Here is a 27562-nt window from a genome sequence, read left to right on the forward strand (position 1 = left end):
TGACGCAAAATACAGACAAGGGAAAAGCTAATGAAAATAAAATGGTGTTTATAGTGCCGGCACTTAGCATTGCTGTTCAAGCGAGGGCGTCGAATGAAGCCGGCAGCACAAGGTGGCCCACAGCTGCGCGCTGGAAAATCGCCAGATGGCACGAAGCTCTTCTACGAGTCACCACAGATGTGAGGCGATTTTGTGTGGCCGGTCCCCTTTCGCTTTTTGTCTCCCTCCAATCGACGCGCCAAGAGCTCTGCAAACCACCGCCGTATTCCTTCTCCTCACAGGCACACACGCGACCAAAACCACACCAGCACGACCCACGCCCACCTTCCACCAAGGCACCAAGACAAAGATCGACCGGACGGCTTCTTCTTCCTCCATTACTACCCAAGTCTTCATGAAAGGATGCAGCACAACCACAGCCATTTGCCAGCGCGACCAAGACAAAACGAGAGGAAGATAGAGAGACGCGGCCACCCACAACCAAACTCAGGACGAGAGAGACCAAGATGGCCAGACCGCATCTTTTTTCCTCCAGCTCTCGAATGTTCGACGATGACGTCACACTCTGTCCAATCATCGAGCGCCACTCAATCATGCAATCGCGCCTCCACCAATCACGAAGGCCAGGGTGCTGCCTCCTCATTATGAGTCGTTGGAGGGCGGAGTCTAGTCGTCATTCGGGAATGTTCAGATGACATCGGAGTTTCCTTGCCGATTGGCAATTGCTGTTTGTCGGCCCTGGCAGCGCTGTGAGCGAATGAGTCCATTTGTTATAGTCGTTTTACTGGCTGTTTAATTGTAATAAAGACTGAGGGAAAAATCACAGGTGTCAAGCACGTACAGGGGAATTTAACCTTACAGACTCTATAATTAATTCACACAAAACCACCCTCCTTATGGCGACGTGCAAACGCTCTTACTCGGACAGACGGCCTACTTATGTACATCGAGATGGGTTCTTCGCGGCATACGGAGCATGCGAATCTACACGATTTTAACTTTCCTATGAGATATTTCATGCCTTCCCCCCACAAACGAAACAATATTAATCTTGAAATAGAGAATTTAGTCAGGTACCAATGCACGATGGCCTATTCTTTTAAACACATGATCAACTGAGCTATCCTTCCATGCTACAGCTGTCAACACCCGACTCATTGAGGTCTTCCATACAAGTACCAACTGGAGTCGACTTTGCTTGGACCAAAGAAATATTCTGTCAGCAAAGACTGGTGTCCATCTGCGTCGGCAGACAGGACAATGGAGAAAATCAACAGGAACTTGAGATACACTAACTGCCATTAGAAGCAAGGAGAAGCCGACGTTTTGGGCGTTAACCCTTCGTCGTAGCAAAAGAGGAACGAAGCGTTAATGCTCGAAATTTGCTTCCAATTGCGGTTAGCATACCTCGACCAACGCCCTGTTGATTTCATCCATTGTTCAACTTTTCTAAGCTTGCAAATGCCTGTTGGGATTTGCAGCCTAATTTTACATCTCGCGTAGACCCTGCTGCACGTTACTGGTCAAATATTCATCCTGTTCCTTTATTTGCATTTTTTTTTAATACTGTATAAATAATCTTGTAGAGGGTCTTCCTAAAAGAGTGGTGCAAAAGAAAATGCAACATTTGCTTTTTTTCAGCATTGCGAGTGAAATTATGAAAACTTTGGAAACTTTTTCCTCTTGGGGCAACAATATTGGTTTTCGTTGGTACATCTGTGACATGCTTGTTCAAAAATGGTTGAGAGTTGCAATTAAAGTGTAGAGAAACTCTCAAGTTACCTTAGCAGACACCAATATTATCAAATTATATATATTATATATCCATATATATGTATACCTTAGCAGATTCGTCACAAAAAATAAAGGCAAGCAAGCGAACAAGCTTATCTCACCCAGAGATGTCACTGTAGATGGCTGTATCCACACAGGAAGTAGGCAGAATGTGACATACGAACAGCAGCAGAGAGAGCCAACGCTGCCCTTGTGCGAGCCACAGGTCAAGCACCGCAGGTATGACTGCCCAGTATGTGCCAAGAAAAGGCACTGCCCCAAGGCACGCAGCCATCACTGGGGGCAAAGAGGGATGATCACTCCACTTTGAACAAATCATCTCTCAAAGATTTGAGTGAAATCAACAAAAATGATTAATAAGGTACAGAGTGGATCGATTTGTGGGAAATCAAGACCTCGTTTTATAAGGTACAAATGGGAGTGGTGTATATTATAGGGGTCGGCAGTCTACGTACTCATGCATAGTGCAAGATAAATATTGTGTTACAGGGAAAGGGGGTGGGGGAGGGAGATTGTGGTAAGAATAGTAAGGACCGTGTGTTCAAGTAAGTTAGAATTATTCTTGTACTAGGGATCTGGCAGTGGTAAGTCGTATGTAATACTAGTGGGGATGCTTGCACATTGTGTAAGCAATAACCAACCCTGCTTCATAGGTAGGTACATAATAAATAGAGACTTTATGATTATAGGCAAGTATCACTGACCTGCTAGATATCAATTTAGGTTTATTTAATTGACATATGTGGGAAAATTACACGCCCAGACCAGGAATCGAACCCAGGTCCTCTGGTGAACCATACTAGTGTTCTGGAACAGATATGGAACAACGTAGGAGTGACTACAACAACAACAACAACAGGCATTTTAATGGCCATTTTCCCTGCAAGAGCGGGGGTTAGCCTTGCAGTCCCCATGACAATCTTCTCCATTTTGCCCTATTTTCTGCATCTCCCCTTGTTAACCCCCTTGCCCGCATTTCTTCTTCGACCATCTTTAGCCAAGTCTTTCTCGGTCTTCCCCGTCCTCTACTTCCTTCTACATTCATTTCCATCACTCTCCTCAACCAGTCACTTTCATCCTTCCTCAACACATGACCAAACCATCTCAACCTGTTTCTCTTCACAGCATCAAGCACAGGCTCTATTCCCATCATCTTTCGCAATTCATCATTTGTCTTCCTCTCTCTCAACGATACTCCACACATCCACCGAACCATTCGCATTTCCACCCTTTCCAGCCTTCGTTGCTGCTCTACGTTCATCACCCATGTCTCGCTCCCATAAATCATAACACTTCTCACACATGCAGCATACACCTTTCCTTCAGCTTCAACGACACTCCCCTCCTCATGAGCATGCCTCAGTTCCCGAAACTTCTTCCATGCACATCTCACTCTAGCAACCGTTGCCGAGTCTGATCCACCAGTGGCCTGATCCTCCAGTAGGAGTGACTACCCATAGAGAATATTTTAATAACTCTGACCTTATAGGTCACATGTTATGACAGCTATATTGGATTAAAGGAGAAAAATTGGACACCTCTGAAACTGCTCAAAGAAAATGATTGACACTTGGCATGTGTCATGAACTCCCCCTGGGGTATATAGGTTTATAGTGATGAGGTCATCAGTGAAGTGGTATTCCAGCCATAATCTGTTGAATCAAAATCCTTGTCTGAAAATCCTGACACTTAATATATCTGATGTATGACCCGATGTGAGTGAAGAATTAAAAAAAATTAATTTATTCATTTATTTATTAAATCTATGGCAGTCACATTGTCTGGTGGCCATATTGGATTGAAAATCATTAAATATTCTAAAAATAAAGCTATGAATAATGTATGTGATAATAATAGGGTGCATGGATGATGTGGGCATATGAGCAATCATGGCAACATGTTCAGTGAACGATGTTTTTTTTGTGTGAAGTAAACGTTCAGTGAACGAACGATGTTCAGTTCAGTTTTTGTTTTTTTGCTATTGTATCCTTGTCATCACTTCATAAATGATGGAATCGGCAGCCAGATGATGCACATAATCACAAAAACATCTCCCCCTGTGAGTTTTCTGCTTCCACATGTCACCGTCACAAAAACCGCTTCCACATGTCACCTGCCTTTATTCATGTCAAGAGTTGATATTTGCACTGAAAGTTGAAAATGTGCATCGGACAGGGTGCAGAGTGTACAGGGCAGATGGAGTATGTTGGTGGAACAACGATTGGGGCAAGAATAAGTAAACTCTCACCTGCCGGAATGAAGACAACATTAATTCCGAAGGCAGTGTGTGTGAGCCATGTGTAGATGCCATAGAATGCGGCCATTTTAAACGAGGCATCAAACACACCCCTAGGTACAAAAAAACAACAACAAAAAAAACAGTAACCATGTCATAGTCAAACAAAAATTATGGAGAATTAAAAATTTTTTTTTCCTGAGAACCACGTATTCAATTCAACACATTACAGGAATACAATTAAGACTGAGGATAAGAAATTTGCAGTGGTCCGTGGAATCCGGGACAACTCGGTATCAAGCATTTTAGAACGACAGGCTCACGTGGTTAGGTAAACACAAAACATGAGCGCACTATTTATTGTCTGTCAACGACGCGTCAAAGACGGTGTTTAAATGCTCTGCAAGGTGCATTGCAAAGTCCAAAAAAAAACCTCTTTACATGAGAAAGGTACATTGTGTTTGCATGAGACATGCATTGTGTTTAGACATAAAGAAATGACACAAAACTCATCACATCAATGGCTAATCGGAGCTTTCTGTGTGATTAATGTTCGCTCATTCACGAGCCTCGATCTTGTATACAAAAAAAAAAAAAAAAAAAAAAAAAAAAAAATATGATCAACCTGCACTTATGTATTACATGTACAAGCAGGCTTAATAATAAATGTAGAAGAATATAAAATAATTCAACCTTTTATCTCTGCAATATGTAGGAGTACATACACTATGATGATATGCATCTACACTATATGATACGTATTATCTGCAGGAAGATCTAGTGCATGTTCAATAAAGTTTGAAATGTTTTTCTGAGTCACTTCTCCAATATTCTCATAGAGCACATTCCTCAGCACAGTCATTGGAAAGTGCATTTTATACGATGTCAGCGATATCTAGCAAAACTATTTAGTAATCTCGGAACAGGAAGTATAGCGGTTTGCAGTCGGCTCTGACTCATGTAATATATGCTACGACTACTTTGTTATACTTATAGCTCAGATATGTTGGGCAGCACTTGCATAATTTTTCAGGCCTTGCCTTCGTATCTCTATTTTTATTTTAACCTATAATACCCATTATTTGCCCAAAAATAATACCCAATCTCCTATAATAGCATTAGGATGAATGGGAAAATAGTGCTCATCAAAAATGGACAATTTACATTTGCCTTTTGATGAAGTCTGGTGAGAGAAATTAAATTGAGAGATTGATTAAATGAGAGATTGATTAAATGAGAGATTGATTAAATGAGAGATTGAGATTAAATGAATCCCTTATGATGTCAAAATGTTCCCATACGATGTCAAATAAATGAATCCCTAACGAGTACACCTGTTCCCCACAGGGACAGCAGGAAGGATCATTGCTCTCTGGAATATATATATGTTACAGTAGATCTATGGTCAGGCCTCAATAACGCCGGGGGTGTTTATTAGTCCCCTACCGGTGTACACCGGAGGGGACTATAGGTTTGCACTCCGTCCCTCCGTCTGTCCGTCTGTCCGTCCGTCACGCAAAGAACAGTTTTCCGGACTTTTTTTCCCTAAACTCTTAAAGCTAATGATTTCAAACTTGGTACATGGTTTCCTCATGATAAGTTACAGATCAAGTTCGAACTTCACGACGTTTCGATCATTTTTGACAAAGTTATGGCACTTTGAACTTTGGTAATTTCCCCAACAGTTATCCGGACGACAGACTGCCGGTAGGGGACATGTATTGCAGCGCAATACTCAGAATGCTTGTTTACCATATTTCTTGAAGAGTGCTCGCCAAGTGGCTTAAGCATTCGAGCAAGCACTCCATTCAAAACTGTTGATAAGGAACGGCTAGCTTGGCAAGCCCTAGCTAGCTGCTTGGTAACTGAACATACCCTGGGTTTTCTTCCTTTCAGTTTAGTGTTAAACAGCATTAGCAACTGTTTCAAAAGTTAATCATGTGTTTGTTGTTTATAACATTTTCTACTTCTGGTAGAGGCCGTTGCCCCCATGAAACGGCACGATGAAGCTGTTTATACACGTTGATACGGCGTTTGTTCAAGGCGGAGAAACCCCTTTTGGCGACAGGATATCACTCGTACAAATATTGTTTCGTAATAACATGACTATTATGCCATTTTATTTGTTGTTATTGTCACGTTTGTTATTAGAAGCGTCCTTGGAAAAACGCCACTATAAAGCTATCTTAACACGAATATACACCTCAACACGCAACCCCCTTGGCGGGAAAAATCCCCTTGGAGAGGGGGAAAATGATTTTGCGACAACCTTCATTGTGTGACCCTTAGTCCTCCTGTTAAGTTTGGTTGAGATGGGATAAACAACTGAATGTATTGCAGTCAAAAATCGTCAGACAGACAGACGTACCAAATTGCATATTTTCGTATGATGATGTAACTGCTGGAGAGCAATCACAGGCAAAACTGAGGCCGAATTAGACCACCAACCTTCAGTGACCATTATTTTTAGATATTTCGGTGAAACCTATCAGAAATAAAAACACTTTTTAAAATAAAATAAAAGCTAAAGACACACTAAACAATCAAATGTAACCAGTAGTGTTTTTCAGATGGAAGAGAGTCCTGAAAATGCTCAAACCTGATGGCTTCCTCCACTGCCCGACCGAGCATCTGACCCGAGGAACTGCTCTGTGAGAGGGGTGTCAGAGAGATGACCCACTTGACTGGCCTGTAGGACTCGTTGCTGCTACTCAGCAAGTAGAAGAGCGTAGTCAGGAAGATAACCTGCCAGAAGGAGGTCAAATGAAAGTCCGTACAGTATGCCATAGTTCCACATGCTTTATCTTGGTCATCAAAAGATTCATGATATAAGTACCAATCACCAAAACACATCCTCTGTTAGTTTTAATTTCTGGTTTGAAAGTCACCAAGGAAAGTATGAAGTTGAGGATCGCAGTTCCACCGTAGAAAATCAAAGTGAGGAGAGTAGTTGCCGAAGACATGAGAAGGTTTACATTTCTGCTCATTACTATCCACAATGACTCCAGAATCTGCAGGACAGAGAAATCAGAACATCTGAGATAAAATCGCTTAAACTGTACAACTTTAGCAATCACTCTCCTCACAATTCACCACAAGCTTTATCTTATGAATACAACCAGTAAGTGAAAATCAAACTTAGTGAGTCAAGGGAATTGCACACACCGACATGAAAGTCTCAATGTTTTCATGCAAGAAGGAAGCAACTGCTTGCAAATCATTCAGCTCGCCTGACCACACCATCTGTTTTGGAAGGCTCGCACCAGAATCCTTTCCTTGGACATCTGATCCATTCTGTAAAAGTTTCAGATCACAAACAATGACAGCATAAAGAGGTTGAACATTCAAAAGGGTATTAGTTCTCATGCTGCGGCCATACGCTCATGCTGCAGTATGGAACCAAATATAGGGAGTGGGGGACGGTAGTGGACCAAATTTATTTTGTGCCCACTACCTGCCCACTGGTACACAACATTTGAGGGGAATTAGCCAAGCAATTTTCAATCTTGAATTAAGAGTCAATAACTAACACACACACACACACACACACACACACACACACACACACACACACACACACACACACACACACACACACACACACACACACACACACACACACACACACACACACACACCTGTAAGGGCTCCATTTCATCTTCTGAAACCCACATTTGAAGATGCCAATCACCCCACACACTCACTCACTCTCACACTCAAGGCATGTAATCAGAGCTAGAACACAACGGATCAGAACAAAACAGAATAGGAATAGCAAAAAGAGAAAAGGGGAAATGCCAACGATAAAATAGACAAAGCACGGAGAGGGCAGAGGGTGCAAGACCACAAAGGAGGCAGTAGAAGACAGAGACCACCGACTTATCTGCAATGGCAAAGTGATACACCCATAGACTCAGCTTCATTGTGGTGTTATCAGCCCTCATTGGACTTGGTCCGAAATGGGGTTTTATGGATTGGGTCTTGTCCGTCCGGCCGTCCACAACCATATCTCGGAGATGTATAAACCAATTGTGTTCATACTTGGCACAAAGACAACACATGATGGTATACATATTGTTATGAATTTTGGGTAGGGCATATATAGATCCAGGTAGATCTGCGTAGGTATTATGCTCCGGCTGTCGGGATAGGGAATCCTCACCTGTAATAAGTATGTTTACGCGGTTTGTCGGATTAAGTGTATATCTGTGATCATACAAGGATGATCGTGTGATAGGTAGAGTAGGGATTATGCTCGTTCCCCGGTATATCAAACCTGTGATCATTCCGGTGTCCCGTATGGCAATGCACTCATATACATTAGTTAGGCCCAATAGCGCACCACTTTAATTAATTCCCCCTCCGCCACAATAACAAAGGAACTGACGGAAGAACAGACCGGAAGCGACCGCGCACTACGGCGGCATGGCAGGCAAACATCGATCAGGCAGGCAATAGCCACACCCAGAAGGACTCGTGATTGACAGGGGGGAGGGGCGAGTAAAGAGCTGGTCGCCGATTGGCAGAGTAGGAAAGGTGAAGGACGTGCCACACTGATTGGCCACCGAGATGACACCAACACCAAAGGCGCGAAGCGCTCGGCCAATCAGTGAAGAGGGTGCGAAAGACGTGCAAGAAGCGACGCGCTGATTGGAAGGGAAGCGCGAGTGACGTCAGAGGGTGTCTGATAAAAGTGAGAAGAGACTGACATTTTACCCCTTCGTTCTTCGACTCTTCGCCCCTGCCTTTTTTCTTCCCTTCTTCTCCTGTTGCCCTTTGCGCATTTCTTTGCCGTCGAATCTCTCATCTTGGTTCCGGACAAGCGAGCGACTCCGCATGGATGGGGCCAGGCATGGCCGGAGGGGCGAGCTATACGGGACCGTTTGAGTCACGCGGAAGGCCTGTGGACGCCAGCGGACAGGAACGGGGCGAGCGGGTGGCTCGGTTGGCCTGGCAGAGCACTAGCAAGGACACATTGGGGCCTAGTCCGTGCCAACACCAGAGCCTGAATAGCCGGACGATTGCTGATGGATGCTGCATCCAGACAGAGATAAGCCCGCACCCACAAACACAATGGTTCTTTTCGTAAATTCTCCCATTTGTCTGTGTGTTCAGGTCTGGTGTGGGGATGTCCCGATTTAGGACATTTATTTACCGGCGTGCCCATTGTTCTCGGGTTCCCTAAAATAAACGTGTTTGTTTTTGTACCATAAATCGGGTTTTTGCGAGTTACTTTTCGCAGGTTGAAGACTGCGCGCGGACCGTCAGGTAAATCCCGCTTCTTCTTCTTTCCTTTCTTCCTCCCGCGCATATAGTGAAGTCCGCCATTGATCGTCGCCTCGTTAACGCTTGATTGACATTCGTGATTTCCCCGGTTTTAACTGAGGGGGAGTCGCGCGACAATATGCATGTCATTTTGTCCAAATGTTAATGTGATTTTGTCCAAACGATGCAATCAAAGGGTGGCGATTGGCGGCCATTTTAGTTGTAAAAATTCTGATGTTGAACACATCCTCAACCATTTCTCAGACATCCATTCACCGATCTTGTTCAGATTTGGCACAGATAATGAATGATGGCTTACATATGCATGTCTTTTTTCAGATGCGATCAAAGATGGCCTACTGGCAAACATATCGTTTCTCGGACATGCATGGTCCGATCTTGTTTATACGTGGCACAAGCACAGTACATGATGGCATCCATGTGCACCGTACCTTCATGACGCAAGAGGCAGGAGGATTTGGGAGGGGGAAAGGGGCAGCATTTGAGCAACGAGTAGCAGTCTTTTTTTTTTTGCTAGGGATGCCAGCTGGTGCTGGACCGCTTTCACTGCAATCTGTTTGTTACAGGCCTGTTCAGCTCCTTTCTATGCAATCCTTCAGACACAGCCTTTTTAAAAAACCTTGCCTGGTTCTGAGTGAATGTGAGTGTGACCAGGCCCTTAGATGGGTTTGTTTTCTTGTACTATAAGGGTCTATATATTTATCGGTGCACTTCATTGCGTCATTCTTGGCATGCTGGATCTGTCCGTTTCCATGTCTTGTGTTCGTGCCCCTTAATAAAAAATATATACTTATTTCATGATTGTTCATGCTTGCTTCGTCCTCCACCTCCAGTACATCACTCGTTTCAATATATTGGATAATCCCATGGGAAATCGTTAAATTAAGTAAAAAGGCCAGTGTGGATAACCAGTGCAGAAATAGGTCAGGCTTGGAATAGGATCACTTGCCACATCGCTGGGGCATGTGTTACAGATCCGTCACTTCTGCCTGTGTTGTTATTATATACTGTTAGGATTTTTAGTTTCAGGTAATGTTAAGATTTTTTTGTGTGACATGAAGATGACTTTAGTAAAAGGTGAAATGAAATGTTTGTGAAGAAAAAGGAAGACGCGGCAAAGGAACCGGCAGAGGAGAGAGATGGGGATCGGCAGAGAGAGAGAGGAGACGGCCACGAGAGAGATACAGCCGTGAATCGCATCGAGGGGACTTTTTTTGATATTGGTCATGAATGAGTTGAGGCTTCCCGTGAAAGGGATTTCCCGCGACATCGTCCTATATTGCGATTGCAATTAAACCTGCATCTCAGGTTTAATTAGCAAGCGCGAGTTATTGTTGGAGAAAAATCAAGCGCCTCCATTACAGGACGATACACCATTTTGTCCTCGAAGAGACTGTCCGCTTGGTGCATCTTGTTTTGTCACTGGGATTCCCATAATCGACATAGTGTTGTTTGCCATTGGTTTACATATCGGCTCCATTCCCATATCGACCTCTCACCTCGTAACTCCTCATTCAATGCCGTGCCGATACCTGCGTGTTATCATCGTTCTGCACGGCTTCAACCAGCGTGGAGATCCGTGCACGGACTTTGTGGAATGTTACATTCCCCTCACTTTTGGCGTGTCGTGAGTTTATTGCTTTGAGAGCATTGGGGAATGATGGCACCATCATAGGTATTGTTAATTTGATGCAAGTGACATTTTCATTGTACTTTCTTTAATAGTGTTATTATTGTGTATGTGAGAGTTCTTAATAGAATTACTTGTTTTGTTCGCCAATTGCATTGGTGTGGTTTTACCATGGTTTATTAGAACACTCAAAATAACAAATCTTTCTGCCATGTTCCCGCTCCAGACTCTGAGGTGCACCGTAACCGGGGTTTGGGGAGGTAATACGTAACACGTGACTGGCCAGTTTCAGCTCTAAGCTCGGCTATCCATCGAGGCAAGACCTTGGCATGAGCATTTTCCCACTAAACACCATTCAGGGCTGCATGACAGGAAGCATCCATGTGACAGTATTTCTACAGAGACACAAATTTTCTCAACCAAATGTTTCGACAGGAGTGCTCACCTCCATTAACATTTGGTTACGAAAATTTGTTATCCTGATTTTTCCCCCGATGCAGATTGACTATAATCTTTCCAAGGTGACTTTTCCGTTTTATTTATACAAGACCAACAAAAATTAGTTCACCAAAGTGTATTTGCTGCTTATTTTGACCATAATATTCCACGTACAAAGGGGTCCTCACCTGCACAAACCATGATTGATAGAGATGGTCCCAGAGATCCAGCACCTGCCGCTCGATCCGCGTAGTGTTGCTCACTTTATCACCCAGCAGATGTTGTAACTGTACAAGCGAACAAAGGAACACTGTACACGCATGCCAACAGTTGTACAAAAGTACATACTCCGTGGTACTAGAGCCACAGTTACAAAGTCATAACTTGACACTCAATTTACAAAAAAGCCTTGTCTTAACGGTTAGGGTGCTGGCTTGGGATCCTAAGATCCTGAGTTTGAATCCCGGTCGATCGTTGAATTAACGTTAGGGTGGTTGACCCAGCCTGTCATCCTTCCGAGGTCGGCAAATTGAGTACCAGCTCACTGGTAATTGGGGCACTGCATCAGTGGCACTAACACGCTTCCAGAGAAATGATGCAAACAGCAACCACAGGCTGCATACAAAACAACAACTCCATTTTCACATCAAATGTGCGCATTGATTGCTGTTACATAATCTCTCATTAAAACGCAACACAATGAACCAATTAAGAGGACCTCCTTTCTAATCTTGCACTCGCTGCTCTTTCCATGCCCCCCCCCCCCACCCCCCGGGTTTCTGCAGGGCGCATGTGATGTGCCAGTAACCCTCTCCTGGTAGAACTCCAAAAATCTAGGTTCAATGCCCATCTCCACTCATTCGTTCCTCTTCCCCTCCCCCTCCCCCCCCTGTAGAACCAACTTCCTCAATCTGTTCAATCTCATCCTTCCTTCCAGGGCTCAATGGAATACTGGTCTCCCCTCTGGGCTGGTGCTCCTGCCCCACATCTAGCTCGGCTTCATGCGGTTGAAACCAAAGCATTCAGAATCATTGGAATCTCCAGCGATGAAGCTGATTGTTTGCTCACTTTCTAAGCCTTTCTCTCACTCACCGCAAGCAGGTTGGTGGTCTTTCTGTCTTATACCAACTCCTCTCTGGCCTTGCTCCCCCTGCTCTGTCTGTGCTCTGTACCCCAAATATTCCTGCAAGACGCACACGATCTGCCAGCAACCCTCTTATGGTTAAACTGCCAAAATCAAGACTCCCTGCTCACCTTCACTCTTTCATTCCTCTTTTCTCCCGCCTCTGGAACAAACTCCCTCACTCTCTTCAATCCCACTCCTCCCTCCAGGTCTTTAAAACAGCTGTTCACCACCATCTCTTATCTTCCCCCATCCAAAACCTTGATCTTTTCTACCCCTGTTAAAACACCCCAAATCCGTCTCTTTCAATCCCCAACTTCTTTCCTGAAATTCCTCGTAGTGAAATTCCTAGTATTGTTCATTTGCTTTATACCGTGTACCCCTCCCACCTGCCCAGCCTTCTCCCTTCCATAGATCTACCAACGTCCTTGCTCTCGAGTGTTGTTGTGCTTGTGTGCTTCCCTCTCCCTCCCCCTCTTGTCTCCCATTCCCTTCATTGTATGTTTTATGTGTCTGTGCATGTTTTCATGCTCAATGTGTTAGCTCTTACACGAGCCTCGATTCTGTATGCAAAAAAAAAAAAAAAAAAGGGCTGCAAGACAACTGTACAACACCATCTCAGGTTATCCCCCATCCAACAACCATGATCTTTTTATACAGCTGTTAACACTTCCCACAACCACCTCTTTCCAGGTTTTCAGATTAATCGAGAGTCCCCTCCTGCCATCCCCCCCCCCCCCACCACCCTCTTGATTTTTTTTGCTCCACATGAGTTCAACCCATAAACAATCTATTTCACCAACTCAAAATTGATAAGAACATGTTTGTTGTTGTAGGAAATGAGGTAGGTTGACACTGAGCATTAGCTCTTCGACAGATCAAAAAAACTTTTTCTGACAAAGGTCTAAAGGTCAAAATGTCGGCCATACCTTCTCCCCCGGCACAAAGCATACTTTTTATTTTTTATGTGTATACAAGATCGAGGCTCGTGCAAGAGCTAACATTAATCACAATAAAAACAAACGGACATATAAAACATAAAACATCATGAATCAACAAAATCATTATCAACCATTAGTTGATGAAATTCATTATTCACCTTGTCTAATGATGCAGAACAAAACTAGTCTTCAGACATTAGTATTCTGCTGTGGTTTAATCCATACCTTGCTGGTGATCCACTCTCTACCATACTGGTAGACATTGTTGGCAGCTGAATCCAAAGCCTTTTGGATGACCTCCGCTTCAGGCAGCCAGCTGGGAGAAAGCAAAAAGCGTTTTTGAGTTCGGCCGTGCTGGGTTCACAACACCATATAGTGTGTGACACAAACACCAACCACACTTACTTAACCAATCATGCAAATGCATAACAGTCAATTCCCACCACACTAATAAATACATCCGACCATCACCAAAATGATTTTCCTCTTATCATGTCTTTTATTGCTTTTTTGTTTTTAAGTGCTAAAAGCTATATTATAGCACCATACCTCAAGAATTATGGACGGATTCGGCTGGAAATTGGTGGACAGGTTGGGTATGTGAGAAGGATAAATCGATTCCATTTTGGTGAAGATCCAAATCCGGGAATCAGTGGGATACAAAACATAAACTGTTCAACATGGCGGAGTTATGCACTCTACCAAGTGCCGTTCTAGTTTTCTATGTGACCCCTACTCATCGTACAAAAATACCATGAGACACGCATCAGTTCCCCCTCTAACACCTGGTATGGTCTAATTGACGAAGACCACTCATTTTGCCTCTTCAGAAGCAGTTTCTTGGCTATTGGGCACAACTCCTGGACGGGTCACCACTCCGACACAGCATACTCCAATGACTCATTCATCCCAGTAACCTGGTACTCATTTTGCCGACCTTGGAAGGATGACAGGCTGAGTCAACCCCCCTGGTGTTAATTTAACGACATGACAGGGGCTTGAAGTCAGGACCCAGATGTCTCAAGCCAGCAGCCACCTTAACCGATATTGGATAAGCCAGCACCAGGCTGATGACATAATTGAATGCGACATAATTCTACCACTACCTTTCAACAAATCCCAGCGCTCAAATCTGGTCTACCACCATGCCTTCCACAAAAAGTGGTGAGAGCCCTGATAATATTAACACTTATTAATGTGCTAATATTAACATCTCATGTGATAAGTGTGAGAGAATAAAATGTATCATGCTTTGCCATTACAAACCTGCACATGAATGTTTACTTTAAAAAAAAAAATTCAACACAACTGGATTATACCAAATCCACCAAGCTGATGGAGCAGCAATCCTCACAACTGCACTTTCAACCCACCTGGCCCACTCTGGGTGCTCGGCTACAGTCTCGTTGATGAGGTTTTGTGTAACTTGCACGATGTGTGTGCTCTCTTGATGGAACTGAAAACAAACATTCGAAACAACCATTATTTTAAGTCCAAAATTTTATACAGAAATTGCTCTCGGACAACCACCCATATTGCTGCGTATTGTTGTAATGAGATTGACCTTCGCTTTGAGGTTGATCAGACAGACAAATTGAAATAAATAAAATGTAAGAGACCATCTACTTATGAAATGCACACAAAAGATCTGTGTTTGTGGCCCCTCCCCCTTTGAATTTTTTTGCTGCACCCTCCTCCACACCCCCACCCTTTTAAATTCAAATTTCACCTGGAGCAATGTACACTGTGAGAAACCACCGGTGAAACCACCTGTTCTCACCCAGATTTGGTGCCCCGCCCACCACGTGACGTGACCTCCTTTGAGCCTCACGCGATTGGTGGAGGGTCAGAGAGCGCGGCCGCCATCTTGTACAACGGACGCGGCTCGAAGGCTCCGAGTGGGAAATCTCAAAAGGGCTTTCCTTGAATCCTCACGACAGCCGAGTTGGGCTGGTCGATTACAGTTCGGTATTTTACGAGCGAGTAACTCCGGAAGAGAACGAGTGATTCCCGGATCTCGTAGATTGAAACCGCGAGTGATTGCCTGCTTCGTGTTGGAGCTGCTGGCCGACCGCTCCTGCCGGCCTTGTGCGGTGAATTCCATCCTGTTACCCTCCGAGTCCCGGAGATCGTCGATTGGAGCCGCGAGTGATCTTACCTGCGTCCTGTTTGGAGCGTCTGTTGCCGACAGTTCCTGCAGGCTTTGTGCAGTGTATTCCATTCTGTTACCATTTATGGTTTTTGTGATCGAGCCAATAAAGCATCGTGCCTTACCCCTAGAAGGCCGATTAAAACACAATTGTGTTTATTGAGTTCTCTCTGTCCACTCCGTGGACTACTTGAAGCCCGGACATTAACGTCCGTATTCCGTGCTGGGAACCATTTCACAGCCAGGATCGCGACAAATGGGGGCTCGTCCGGGATCTTTCAAGTGAGAGACATTCGAATTGAGACGGGAATTCGGCATCTGCATCTTCTCTGCATCTTCTCACCAGCGGACGCCGTCTTGGAGGAACTTTCTCGCCGTAGGACGCTGTCTTGGGTGGTGCTTCACTGCAGAATAAGTGAGCCTCGGATCCCTCCAAACAACCGACAAAAAAAAAAAAACGTGAGTATTTGTACGTGGTATTTTTCTCATTGGCAATTTGATGTGCGGGTGATATTGTGTAGTTCGTGTCGTATTTCCCCAACAGAGCGTTGTGTTTGAGCGCTGTGTTTTGTGCCTTGTCTTATGATAACTCGTAGCCAAGCTATGTCGACCAGAGAAGTGAGAGTTCAACCTGATCATGTTGACAGTCACGTGGGTGGCGATGTGAGCGACGCAAGCAGCCTTGACCCGGTCACTCAACCCGAGATGTTAGGAAGCGATTCCATCATGACTAAATGCATGCGTTCGCCCTTCTGGACCGGGCTGACTCCGGTTCAACAACTTGACATGTATAACAGGGAGAATGACAGGGCAGAGGCAGAGCGTGCGGCAGCAGAGAGAGAGCGTGAGAGAGAGAGAGAGCGTGCGGCAGCAGCAGAGGCAGAGCGTGCTGCGGCAGCAGAGGCAGAGCGTGCTGCGGCAGCAGAGAGAGAGCATGCGGCAGCAGAGAGAGCGCATGCGGCAGCAGAGAGAGCGCATGCGGCAGCAGAGACAGCAGCAGAGAGAGAGCGTGAGAGAGAGAGAGAGCGTGCGGCAGCAGCAGAAGCTGAACGCGTCAGAGAGCATGAGTTGCGAATGTTGACTGAACGACCGCGGGCAGAGGGGTCTGCTGCAAGAGTCCCGGAAACTGTTCATGTTCGTTTGCCGGACTGGACGGGAGACACGAAGCCAGAAGCGTATCTGGAGATGGCGGAGAAGTTGTTGGCTGCCGGTGGCATTGATGAGAGCTTGTGGGTCGGCCATCTTGTGAGCCATCTATCTGAGAAGGCGAGGGAGGTATATGCGAGGATGGCAACCGAGGACGCAAACAAATACAGGGCATTGAAGGCCGAGATTTTGAACGCCTATGCGGTGTCCGCGTGTATTTATAGGAGAAATTTTTTCAGCTGGACTCGTGAGTCCAGTCAAACCTATGAGGAACATTCGCGGGCCTTGTTGGAACAGCTGCAGAGATGGTTCAAGGGGAGCAAGGTTGAGTTACCTCAAGCGGTTGCGGAACTCCTGGTGCGTTACCGTATCGATCAACAGCTTCCGCTCGACTTAGCATTGTTTCTTGTCGACAAAGACACTGTTTCCTTGGCAGACTGCGTCAACCTTATTGATAAACATGTTTTGGCGTGCAAAATGCTGCAAGTCACGCAGTCGCGTCGTAAGACGGAGGAGTCTGCGATCAAGACCGCCCCCCGTCTGCCCGGCGGCTGGATCGAGGGGAGGGGTTCTCCGATGCCCTCCACTGGTGGCGGTCGCGAGCCGCAGACCAGGGCAGGGCCCTGGTGCGATTTCTGCAAACGCGTGGGGCACGGTGAAAACCGCTGCTTCTCTAATCCCGCTAGTCCGGCCTACCGAGGCAACCCTCCTGTTAAGTCAGAGGGAGATCAGTGGAGCTCATCCGCCGGGCCCTCGCACACGACGGTGGCATCGGTGACCGAGGTCACTGCCACCGAGGCTAATTCCATTCATCCACTGTACCAGGATTATTCAGGGACAGCCTTAGTGGGTGGCCCTGATTCGATGCTGAAGTTTGAGGCCCAATACCTTCGGGATACTGGGGCGACACGGTGTGTTCTCCGGGCGGGGGTAGTTCCGGCCTCTCAGATGCGTTATACCGGCGAGTATACCCTCCTTCGGGGCATTGACCGGGTTCTTGGCCGGTATCCCCTTGCCCTCCTCGAGGTCCGGAGTGACATTTTTAAGGGTCCAGTGACCTGTGTGGTGGTACCCTACTACCCGATACCCGGGGTCTCCTTGCTGATTGGCAATGATGCCATGGCCAGGGAGGAGTCATTGACTCTGACCTGTGGGGGGGTCACTAGATCCCAGAGTAAACAGGCGGAGAGAGTGGCGGAGTCAGACATATCTTCACTCTGGCCCGAGGAGCCTAGCGCCTCGACTCCAGTTCCCGACGGTGACGTTGCGTCAGCTGAAGTCCACCCGAGCCTCCCGTCAAGCCACCCTCAGGTGCCGTGCTCCTCAGGGACCGCTCCCGCCATGTCGCGATTCAGCAGGAACGCTAATGCTAAGGTATATGTGGGAAACCTGGGCAATGGAGCAGCGAAAGCCGAGCTAGGGAGGGTCTTCGAACATTACGGACCACTCCGCAACGTATGGGTTGCTCGAAACCCACCTGGATTTGCAGTTGTTGAGTTTGAAGAGCCACGAGATGCTGAAGATTCGGTCAGAGCCCTTGATGGAAGGTTAATTTGCGGATCGCGTGTGTGCGTCGAGATGTCGAATGGCATGTCGCGGCGGCCTCGTTTCAGACGCCCTTTGGTCCGCAGGCCTTTCGACCCGAACGATCGATGTTACCAGTGCGGTGAAAGGGGTCATTACGCATATGACTGTTGTTCTCGACACCGGAGGAGTACCCGCCGCTCTAGGTCTCGGCCCGTTTCCTTCCTGTCAACGCTTCCCCCAACTTGAGTTTGGCCCCCTTGCCTCTCTATTGTGCTTTGTGTGAAGTGTAACTCTTGTAGGGTAGATATTAATGTGGTGTATGGTGTTAAAATTTGTGTGTGAAAAAAAACAAAAACCAAACTGGTTCATTGTTAACCTGTTAATGCCTGTTAATTGCCTGTGCGTTAATAATTGCGTTATTGTTGCGCTATTGCGTTGCGTTGTATTGTTGCGTTGTTGCGTTATTGTTGTTAATAAGTGTTAATAATTGTTAATTGCGTTAATTGCCTGTTAGCGATTACCGCCATCATCTTGCCATGTGATTTGCACCTACTACAAATACTGGTTTTAAAAACGCCGTCTATTCGACGGGGTTTTTACTTAGGGGGGGAGGACTGTGAGAAACCACCGGTGAAACCACCTGTTCTCACCCAGATTTGGTGCCCCGCCCACCACGTGACGTGACCTCCTTTGAGCCTCACGCGATTGGTGGAGGGTCAGAGAGCGCGGCCGCCATCTTGTACAACGGACGCGGCTCGAAGGCTCCGAGTGGGAAATCTCAAAAGGGCTTTCCTTGAATCCTCACGACAGCCGAGTTGGGCTGGTCGATTACAGTTCGGTATTTTACGAGCGAGTAACTCCGGAAGAGAACGAGTGATTCCCGGATCTCGTAGATTGAAACCGCGAGTGATTGCCTGCTTCGTGTTGGAGCTGCTGGCCGACCGCTCCTGCCGGCCTTGTGCGGTGAATTCCATCCTGTTACCCTCCGAGTCCCGGAGATCGTCGATTGGAGCCGCGAGTGATCTTACCTGCGTCCTGTTTGGAGCGTCTGTTGCCGACAGTTCCTGCAGGCTTTGTGCAGTGTATTCCATTCTGTTACCATTTATGGTTTTTGTGATCGAGCCAATAAAGCATCGTGCCTTACCCCTAGAAGGCCGATTAAAACACAATTGTGTTTATTGAGTTCTCTCTGTCCACTCCGTGGACTACTTGAAGCCCGGACATTAACGTCCGTATTCCGTGCTGGGAACCATTTCACAGCCGGGATCGCGACAACATACATTACTCTGCCTTATTTTTTTTCATTTTCAGGTCATCTGCTCTACCCCAACCATAGGCAGGAAAAGGCCAATTTTGATTTTGCCCTTGACCTGTTCACATGTACCCCCAGCAGGAATGCAAAATTTGGTGGAGATCAGACAAGCGGCTGGTTTTCGATTACATAACGTCCACACACAATGCAACTTTCATGGTATCACTTATTATTCATGTTCGTTCCACTCCTTAAACCATTCCTCCCCAATCCCTCCAATCCTTCCCCTCCGCACCATCCAGGCATATAAACAACATACAAATACACATCATAACAACAATCAAGTAAAAGTTACATTTATACAGGGAACAAATATATAAAGCTTAAGGGGATGGTCTTGGAGCAAGTGATTCAAAATTATACTCCTCAATAAATTTGAAGATCAACTCCTTTTTGACACTTTAGATTTGTTCAACCAAAGGGACATTCCATCTGCTTATCAAAGCACACAATTCAATTATCTTAACGACTAGCATCCATGCAACCCAATTTTTTGTCCCCCGTCGCACCGCGGAGCGAAAGGGGGACGATGGTTTTCCCCTCCGTCCGTCCGTCCGTCCGTCCATGCGTGCATAAGCGAAGGACCGCATTCGAATTTGGTGTGTGGGTGCAACCCACGTCAAAATCCAAGATGGCCGCCGCCATGTATGTCTGATGCCATGTATGTCTGAACCTTGTGAGCTGAATATCATGAAAAATAAGCGAAGTACCAACTTCTAATCCGGTGTGTGGGTGTATCTAGGCAGAAGGAAGAATGCTATTGAAAATTGGGTCGCCACATCAAAATCCAAGATGGCCGCCGCCATGTATGTCTGATGCCATGTATGTCTGAACCTTGTGAGCTGAATATCATGAAAAATAAGCGAAGTACCAACTTCTAATCCGGTGTGTGGGTGTATCTAGGCATAAGGAAGAACGCTATTGTAAATTGGGTCGCCACGTCAACATCCAAGATGGCCGCCACCATATATATGTCTGAACCTAGTGAGCGAAATGTCTTGAAAAATAAGCGAAGTACCAACTTATAATCTGGTGTTTTGGTGTATCTAGGCACAAGGAAGAACCCGATTGAAAAGTGGGTCGCCACGTCAAAATCCAAGATGGCCGCCGCCATGTATGTCTGAACCTTGTGAGCGGAATATCTTGAAAAATAAGCGAAGTACCAACTTCTAATCTGGTGGGTGGGTGTATCTACGCATAAGGGAGAACGCTATTGAAAATTGGGTCGCCACGTCAAAATCCAAGATGGCCGCCTTGCGTCTTCCACTTTGTCAACTCGCATCACTTCACCGATGGGGGACCTAGGCGTAACGCTTGTTTTTTTTTGTTTTTTTTTGCACAGTCATTTTTTACACATATGTCATGGTTTTATTGCTTTGTTTAAATTACCTTCATTATAAAACTTTTATTATACATACACTCGTACATCATGAAAAAGCAGCAGCAATGCCTTTCGTTTGGTAATAAAAAGGGCAGCCATGCTAGCAAGTAATGATGAGGTAGGAAGTGATCAGGTATGAGCAACAAACCTTCGCAGTGAGAAAGAGGGCGAGCAGCAGTGTTCCCATTATGAGAAATAGGATTATAAAGACACTGATGATCTTGTCCAACGATTTCTCCAACCAAGACAGCAGCTTGTCCATGCAAAGAGACAACCCTCATGTCAGGAATTCACATTATAATCAACATAATACACATCAACATAACATACACATCAACATAACAATCCACATCACAAACAATACAACAAGACAATAAATGTCATGCATAACACGATACTTGCAATATCCCTAAAATAAGTTGTTGGCCTATGATGACGTCAAAAATAATTGGTGGTTGAATTCAGTGACCAGATATGCAAATCCTCTTCAAACTTCAAATTGGATGAAAATTGAGGATTTTAGAAACTTGGCCTATGTTGACCTTTTGGTCTATGTTGACCTAAAATATAATTGGTGGTTGAATTCATTGACCAGATATGCAAATCCGCTTCAAATTTGAAGTCAATCAGAAGAAAATTGAGGATTTTAGAAATTTGACAAAGTTGGTGACCTTTGGCCTATGTTGACCTATTGACCTTTTGACCCCAAAAACAATAGGCTTCTTGCTTATGACTAACTCTACCATTTGTTGAAGTTTCGTGAAGATCGGTTGAAAATTGTGACCTGTAGGCGACTGACATACAGACAGAAAGACAAACAGAGAATGAAAAATCGGTCAGAGACCAAGGACTTACCGGAATGTACTTTTTTTATCAGCCATTTTGGATCAAAATGGCGGGAAATCTATACATGTATATATGCGAAGCAATGGAAGGTAACTGAGCAAGTGTATGCATATCTCTTGCCCTTTCAGAGTTATAGTGGTTTGAAATATATTTTCAATGAAAACTTGGCCCCCTGAGCTTTGACCCCAAAAAATAATTAAAACTAAGCATTTTTGACCATTTTATGCCACGTTATTTTTCGGGAATTGAATAATGAACATTTTGGTGTTGGTTAGAAGGGAATCGGATAATGTTTGACAGAGTTATTAGTAAAAAAAACAATTTTTGACCTTGTTTGACCTTTCAAGGTCACTGAAGGTCAAAGATCATGGTGCCAAATGAAATGTCGTATGTGACTTCCTATATGTCAGTAACAGTAAGTGTATGCATATCTCTTGTACGTTTAGAGTTATAGTGGTTCGAAATATATAATAAATGAAAACTCGACCCCCCCTGATTTCACGTTTTGGGTGACCTTGAGCTTCACCTTGGGCCTAGAGAGTTGAAAATTGGGCACAGTCTATTCCAGGGCAAGGCAAATATGTGGGTAAAGTATGGCGATGCCATGTGCAACGATGTAGACGTGGTACTGTGCACAAACAGAGAGACAGACAGACAGACAAACCAACCAACCAACATACTTGCCGGAATCTGTTCCGGCAAGTAATAATGCACAAGATCAACCAATATACTTTTAAAATCTTCGGTTTTCGCAAGTAACAATCCACATCAAACAATATAACAATCAACAGCATAAACAAAATAACAAGACAACATCAAGCAGAGCACGATACTTGCGACATCCACCCCTCCCCCCCCCCCCCCCACCTCCCCAAAAATGTTGCCATTGATCCAGCAAATTGTCCATTTCATCAAGATTAAAGTCGACGGTCTTGATCAAAGCTCAGGTCAATAGGGTTAAAAAGTGACGATTTTTCAGATGAAAATTGATGATTTTAGAAGTTTGACCTGGAGTTGACCTTTGACCTTAAAAATACTCCCAATTCAGTGAAGCACTATGCAAATGCTGTAAAATTCTCAAGTCAATTGGATGAAAATTGATGATGTTTCAGATTAAAATAGATTTTGGAAGTTTGAGCTTGAGTTGACCTTTGATCTTTTGACCTCAAAAAGTTGGTTTCCATATTTAGTGACAATATAAAAATGCTGTTCAATTTTCAAGTGAATCGGATGAAAAATAGCGATTTTATAAACTCAACCTCCAGATGACCAACCTTTGACCTCAAAAACAATAGGCTTCTCAATTGTGACGACCTCTACAACTTGAAGTTTCATGATGATCGGTTTAGAATTGTGACCTGTAGGCGAGTGACAAACAGACAGACAAACAAACAGACAAACAAACAGACAGACAGAATAACAAACGCAACTGACCAATATACTTGAAAAATCTTCGATTTTGCAAGTAACAATCCACATAAAAAAACAAATAACAATCCACATCATAAACAAACAACAATCCACATCAAACAAATAACAATACACATCAAACAAATAACAATACACATCATAAACAAATAACAATACACATCAAACAAATAACAATACACATCATAAACAAATAACAATCCACATCAAACAAATAACAATCCACGTCATAAACAATATAACAATCCACATCACAAACTATATAACGATCCACATCAAACAAATAACAATCCACATCAAACAAATAAAAATCCACATCACAAACAATATAACAATACACATCATAAACAAAATAACAATCCACATCACAAACAAATAACAATCCACATCAAACAAAATAACAATCCACATCATAAACAACACATCATACAAGTTTGAGAACAGTTGAATGCATATCAAACTTGGTACAAGTATTATAATGAAGTGGGGAATAAGATATGTTAATGATGTCATAGGTGCCTCCATTATGACGTCATAATTCGACAAGTACAACACTTGATCTGATCAGTATGGAAAAAAAAAATTCTCTGCAACTGTTAGTCCGATGAACACGAAATTTTCACCAAAGGAGCGCCTCCTCCTGTAAAAAATTTTAATGATAATCATGACGTCATAGGTCATGTGGTACAAGCGCCATCTTGAAAAAACCGAACAATGTTGCACCTCTATATCTCCAAAACCGCTGCATGGGAAAAATTGAAACATGGCTCATTGTAAAGAACTCCATATGGGGAATAGGTGTTGTTAACAATGACGTCATTGGTGCCATAATTATGACGTCATAATTCGACAGGGACAACGCTGAGTCTGATCAGTTTGAAATGTATTGAGCGTGATCTATGCAACAATTATATTAGAGAATATAAATTTATGATGTCATCACTCACGCGGTCTGACAGCCATATTGGTTCAAAGAAAAAAAATGTCCAAAAACAGAAGAGGTGGCTCGCAGCAAGTTGACTGCGCAGGGTAAGTATTCTATGAATAACATCGAGTTTCTCAATTAACCATCCCCGCCATCTCCTGCCAAGTTGCATATATGCACTATGTAAATGGCCTCTTACAACAAAAATGTAGTTTTAAAAGGGCACAATAAATAATTAATAAATTAATCAACATACCAAGAGTCTGCTTTTTGTCTATCCACAAGGAGATTTAGCTTTGCTACAGGTGATCATTTGAACCATCATAACTGTGCACCTATGTCCACAACCTATTTACTTCATCTCACACAATTTAACTTCTACTAATTACTCCCATTTATGTCATTAGCTTTTAATCACAACTTAACATCCACATCCCTTCATAAAATTAACTTACAAATCACATTGAATCTCTAAGCAAGAAACTTGGGCTGGATACCAAATAATGGCCTACTTATTGAGAGGCTGTGGGATATTTTATCATCTACAAATTAATGGTAGGTGAGACAGCAGACAGCACATCTCCATTCGCTTCGATATGCAGTGCTTTGCACTGACACCATACCATAATAGTAGGTTTCATTAGACCTGCGACCACGTTAGGGGCCTCAAAAGCAGGTAGGATCCCTTCCGCGAAGCCCACGCGGAGTCCCGAGATTCCTTTGTGGACCCCAAACGTAGCCCGCACAGGGACCCCAGAATAAAGTAGGATCCAGTCTGCAGAGTATCGAAGTCCATAGTGGAATAATTCCACGAGCATGCTACCAATCAGCCTATGCTGCTGGCCCTCAGCCTAAAATGAGCTTCCCTGGAGGTCTTCCATTAAATTCTGCGCAGGCTTGATTTTGCTTAATTTCCATGATCTAATGGGATTGGGCACATTCAATCAAACAAGTCATAGACATAAAAGTGCAGTTGGTGCAAATCCCAGTGTTCTTCATACATAAGGATGACAAGATAAAATAGCAAGTAAACGTTTGCTTGGATTACTAACTCTTTCTCCATTTCAAAAACTAATAGTTATCTTTGATAACATTAGCTTGTCCTTTTAGCCTTAAGCTGAAAGACTTTTAATAACAAAGGTTTGTGGGTAAAATAGTAGCTGAAGACATTATTTCGTCTTTCCCATCCTGAAGCCGATTGGGCTCCACCATGTTGCCATTCCAATTTCCAAAATATCTTTAACATACTGCATGCACCCCACGGTTATATAGAAATGTTTACATAAATCAGTGGTTCTTAACCTTTTTGAAAGGCGCCGAACCCCAATGAAACCCACCGAACACTCGCGGAACCCCTCAAATTTGACCAAAAAATTAAGAAGAATTGCATCTTAATGCATTTTCTGTTCTTCTTTTCGGGAGGCGATCTGGGAAATGCGTGGTTTTGTTTTGGCAAGGGCCACCCTCAAATCATTTTCGCAAGCAAGCCTGCTCCTTTTCTTTGTTTTAATGTCCACCGGTTTCAAAAACGCATGCTCGCAGAGATACGTTGTAACGAACGGCGTGAGGATCTCAAGGGCAATTTTAGCGATTTGAGGATACCCTTCCATTTGGCGGCACCAAAACGTTGAGAGCGTTGTTGTGCTGAAGAGTTGTTGTTGAGTCTGGCTCTGCTGAAGTTCGATGAGGTCGTCGAGGTATTGGTCGTTGACATCTGCCGTTGCAACGTCAAAAGTAAATGGCTGCCGCACCACCCATGCTGGGTATTGCTCTTGGTCGGGGAAGTAGCCGTCGAATGACTTTCCCAGCTCATCCAAGTGCGTGGCAATCGCTTGCTTCAGCTCCCCCGGTACAGCAGTGCCTCCAACTTCAGACTCATCTTCGATCCCGCTCACGCACTCGTCCAGTAGCAAACAGTTCGCGAAGTTGTCGTTCTCTGTTCGCCGCCTCCACAACGGTAACTTTTTCGGAAAGCGCTCAGCTTTTCTTAGGTTTCGAAGACATTCACTCCACCGCCCTGCATCTGGCAATTGAGATGATTGAGTGCGTCGAAGATGTCAGCCAAGTAAGCCAAGGCGAGGATGAACTCTGACTCTTGGAAGTGCGTTGCATGGCAATGCTGGTGTTCTCGCAAAAACAGGGCTAATTCTACACGCAAGGCAAAAACACGGCTCACTACCTTCCCTCATGATAACCATCGAACATTAGAGTGGTAGAGAAGCACTTCGAATTCAGAGCCGATTTCATTGCACAGCTCTTTGAAGATGTGATGATTCAGAGCATGGCTTCGCACGTAATTCACTGTTTCAACGACGATTTTCAGAACATTGGCCAGTTTTGGAGGCAGGGTTTTTTATGCCAGCGCGTGTCTGTGCAGGATGCAGTGCGTGACGATGGTGTGTGGTGCATCGGCCTTCACCAGCGCTCCAAAACCGGAGTTGCATCCCAGCATGGCTGGAGCTCCGTCCGAGAAAACTGCAGACACCATGTTCCACGAGAGGCCGTTGCTTCTGAAGAAGTCGTCCACAAGCTTCTTCACATCAGCTGCCTTCGTCATTGTTGAGAGCTTGCAGAACAGAAAGTCTTCCTTGATCTCATCTCCTTTGACATAACGCACAAATAAGATGAGCTGGCTCAAATTCGAAACGTCGGTGGTCTCGTCGAGTTGAAGGCTGAATTTTGTCGGGCTCGCGACTAAATCTGCAACTACCTGGGTGAGGATGTCGTCGATTCTGCATCTGATGGTGTCATTTGAGAGTGGAATGAGAGACAACTTGTTTTCAGCAGCTTTTCCCAGCATGATGTTGGCCATATTCAACGCGGCCGGTTTGATGAGTGTCTCGCCAACGGTGTGCGGTTTTTGCCCTGCTTTGCGATCAGGTACGCAACTTCATTCGACGCGGTGAGGATCGGTTTGTCAATTGGAACGAAGCCGAGAGTGGGCAAGGTAGCACTTGCGTCGAATCGGACTCTCCTCAATTTGAATTCATCCAGCGTTGCGTCTTTGGAATGCCCCTCACCGTGCAGTTTTTTTGAAGTGTTCCCGTAGTTTTGCTGGTGCAAGGCTGGAGTTGCTCAACTTGACATTGCAAAGCATGCATTGAGGACGCTGACTTCCGTCCCGTTCCGTCAAATACGTGAACCCATACCGCACATAATCCTCCGACCAATTCCTTTTTTTGCTCGACATACTGCAAAAAAAAAAAAAAAGTAACAAACTGATCTTAATTGAGGTCGGGCAAATAATTATATGACAAAAATTAAAAAAGGAACATGCTTAAATATAATCAGTAACCCTCTGAAAACTGAGAAATTTTAACGAAGAAAACATAACTTGTAGTTACGATGACGGGATTTATTATCTACTCAACTCTATGTCACCTCAAATCCCATTATAATA

At 44.6% G+C, this 27562-nt stretch overlaps 1 protein-coding gene across 2 annotated transcripts in view; it reads right to left on the reverse strand.

Annotated features, from left to right (window-relative positions):
• TMEM245 (transmembrane protein 245) overlaps nucleotides 1–27562 on the reverse strand; it is an 83369-nt gene that overhangs the window by 4278 nt on the left and 51529 nt on the right. For both annotated transcript variants that reach the window (XM_068126957.2, XM_068126956.2), the window contains 9 exons: nucleotides 21112–21216; nucleotides 14822–14904; nucleotides 13674–13764; nucleotides 11573–11671; nucleotides 7196–7324; nucleotides 6919–7041; nucleotides 6630–6775; nucleotides 4043–4143; nucleotides 1896–2070 (listed from right to left, as the gene is read on the reverse strand). In XM_068126957.2, the coding sequence (XP_067983058.2) occupies nucleotides 1896–2070; nucleotides 4043–4143; nucleotides 6630–6775; nucleotides 6919–7041; nucleotides 7196–7324; nucleotides 11573–11671; nucleotides 13674–13764; nucleotides 14822–14904; nucleotides 21112–21216 (1052 nt within the window). The remainder of the gene's footprint in view (nucleotides 1–1895; nucleotides 2071–4042; nucleotides 4144–6629; nucleotides 6776–6918; nucleotides 7042–7195; nucleotides 7325–11572; nucleotides 11672–13673; nucleotides 13765–14821; nucleotides 14905–21111; nucleotides 21217–27562) is intronic.

The sequence above is a fragment of the Myxine glutinosa genome, chromosome 10 (assembly GCF_964187855.1).
Source record: "Myxine glutinosa chromosome 10, kmMyxGlut1.1, whole genome shotgun sequence".
Taxonomy (NCBI): Eukaryota; Metazoa; Chordata; class Myxini; order Myxiniformes; family Myxinidae; genus Myxine; species Myxine glutinosa.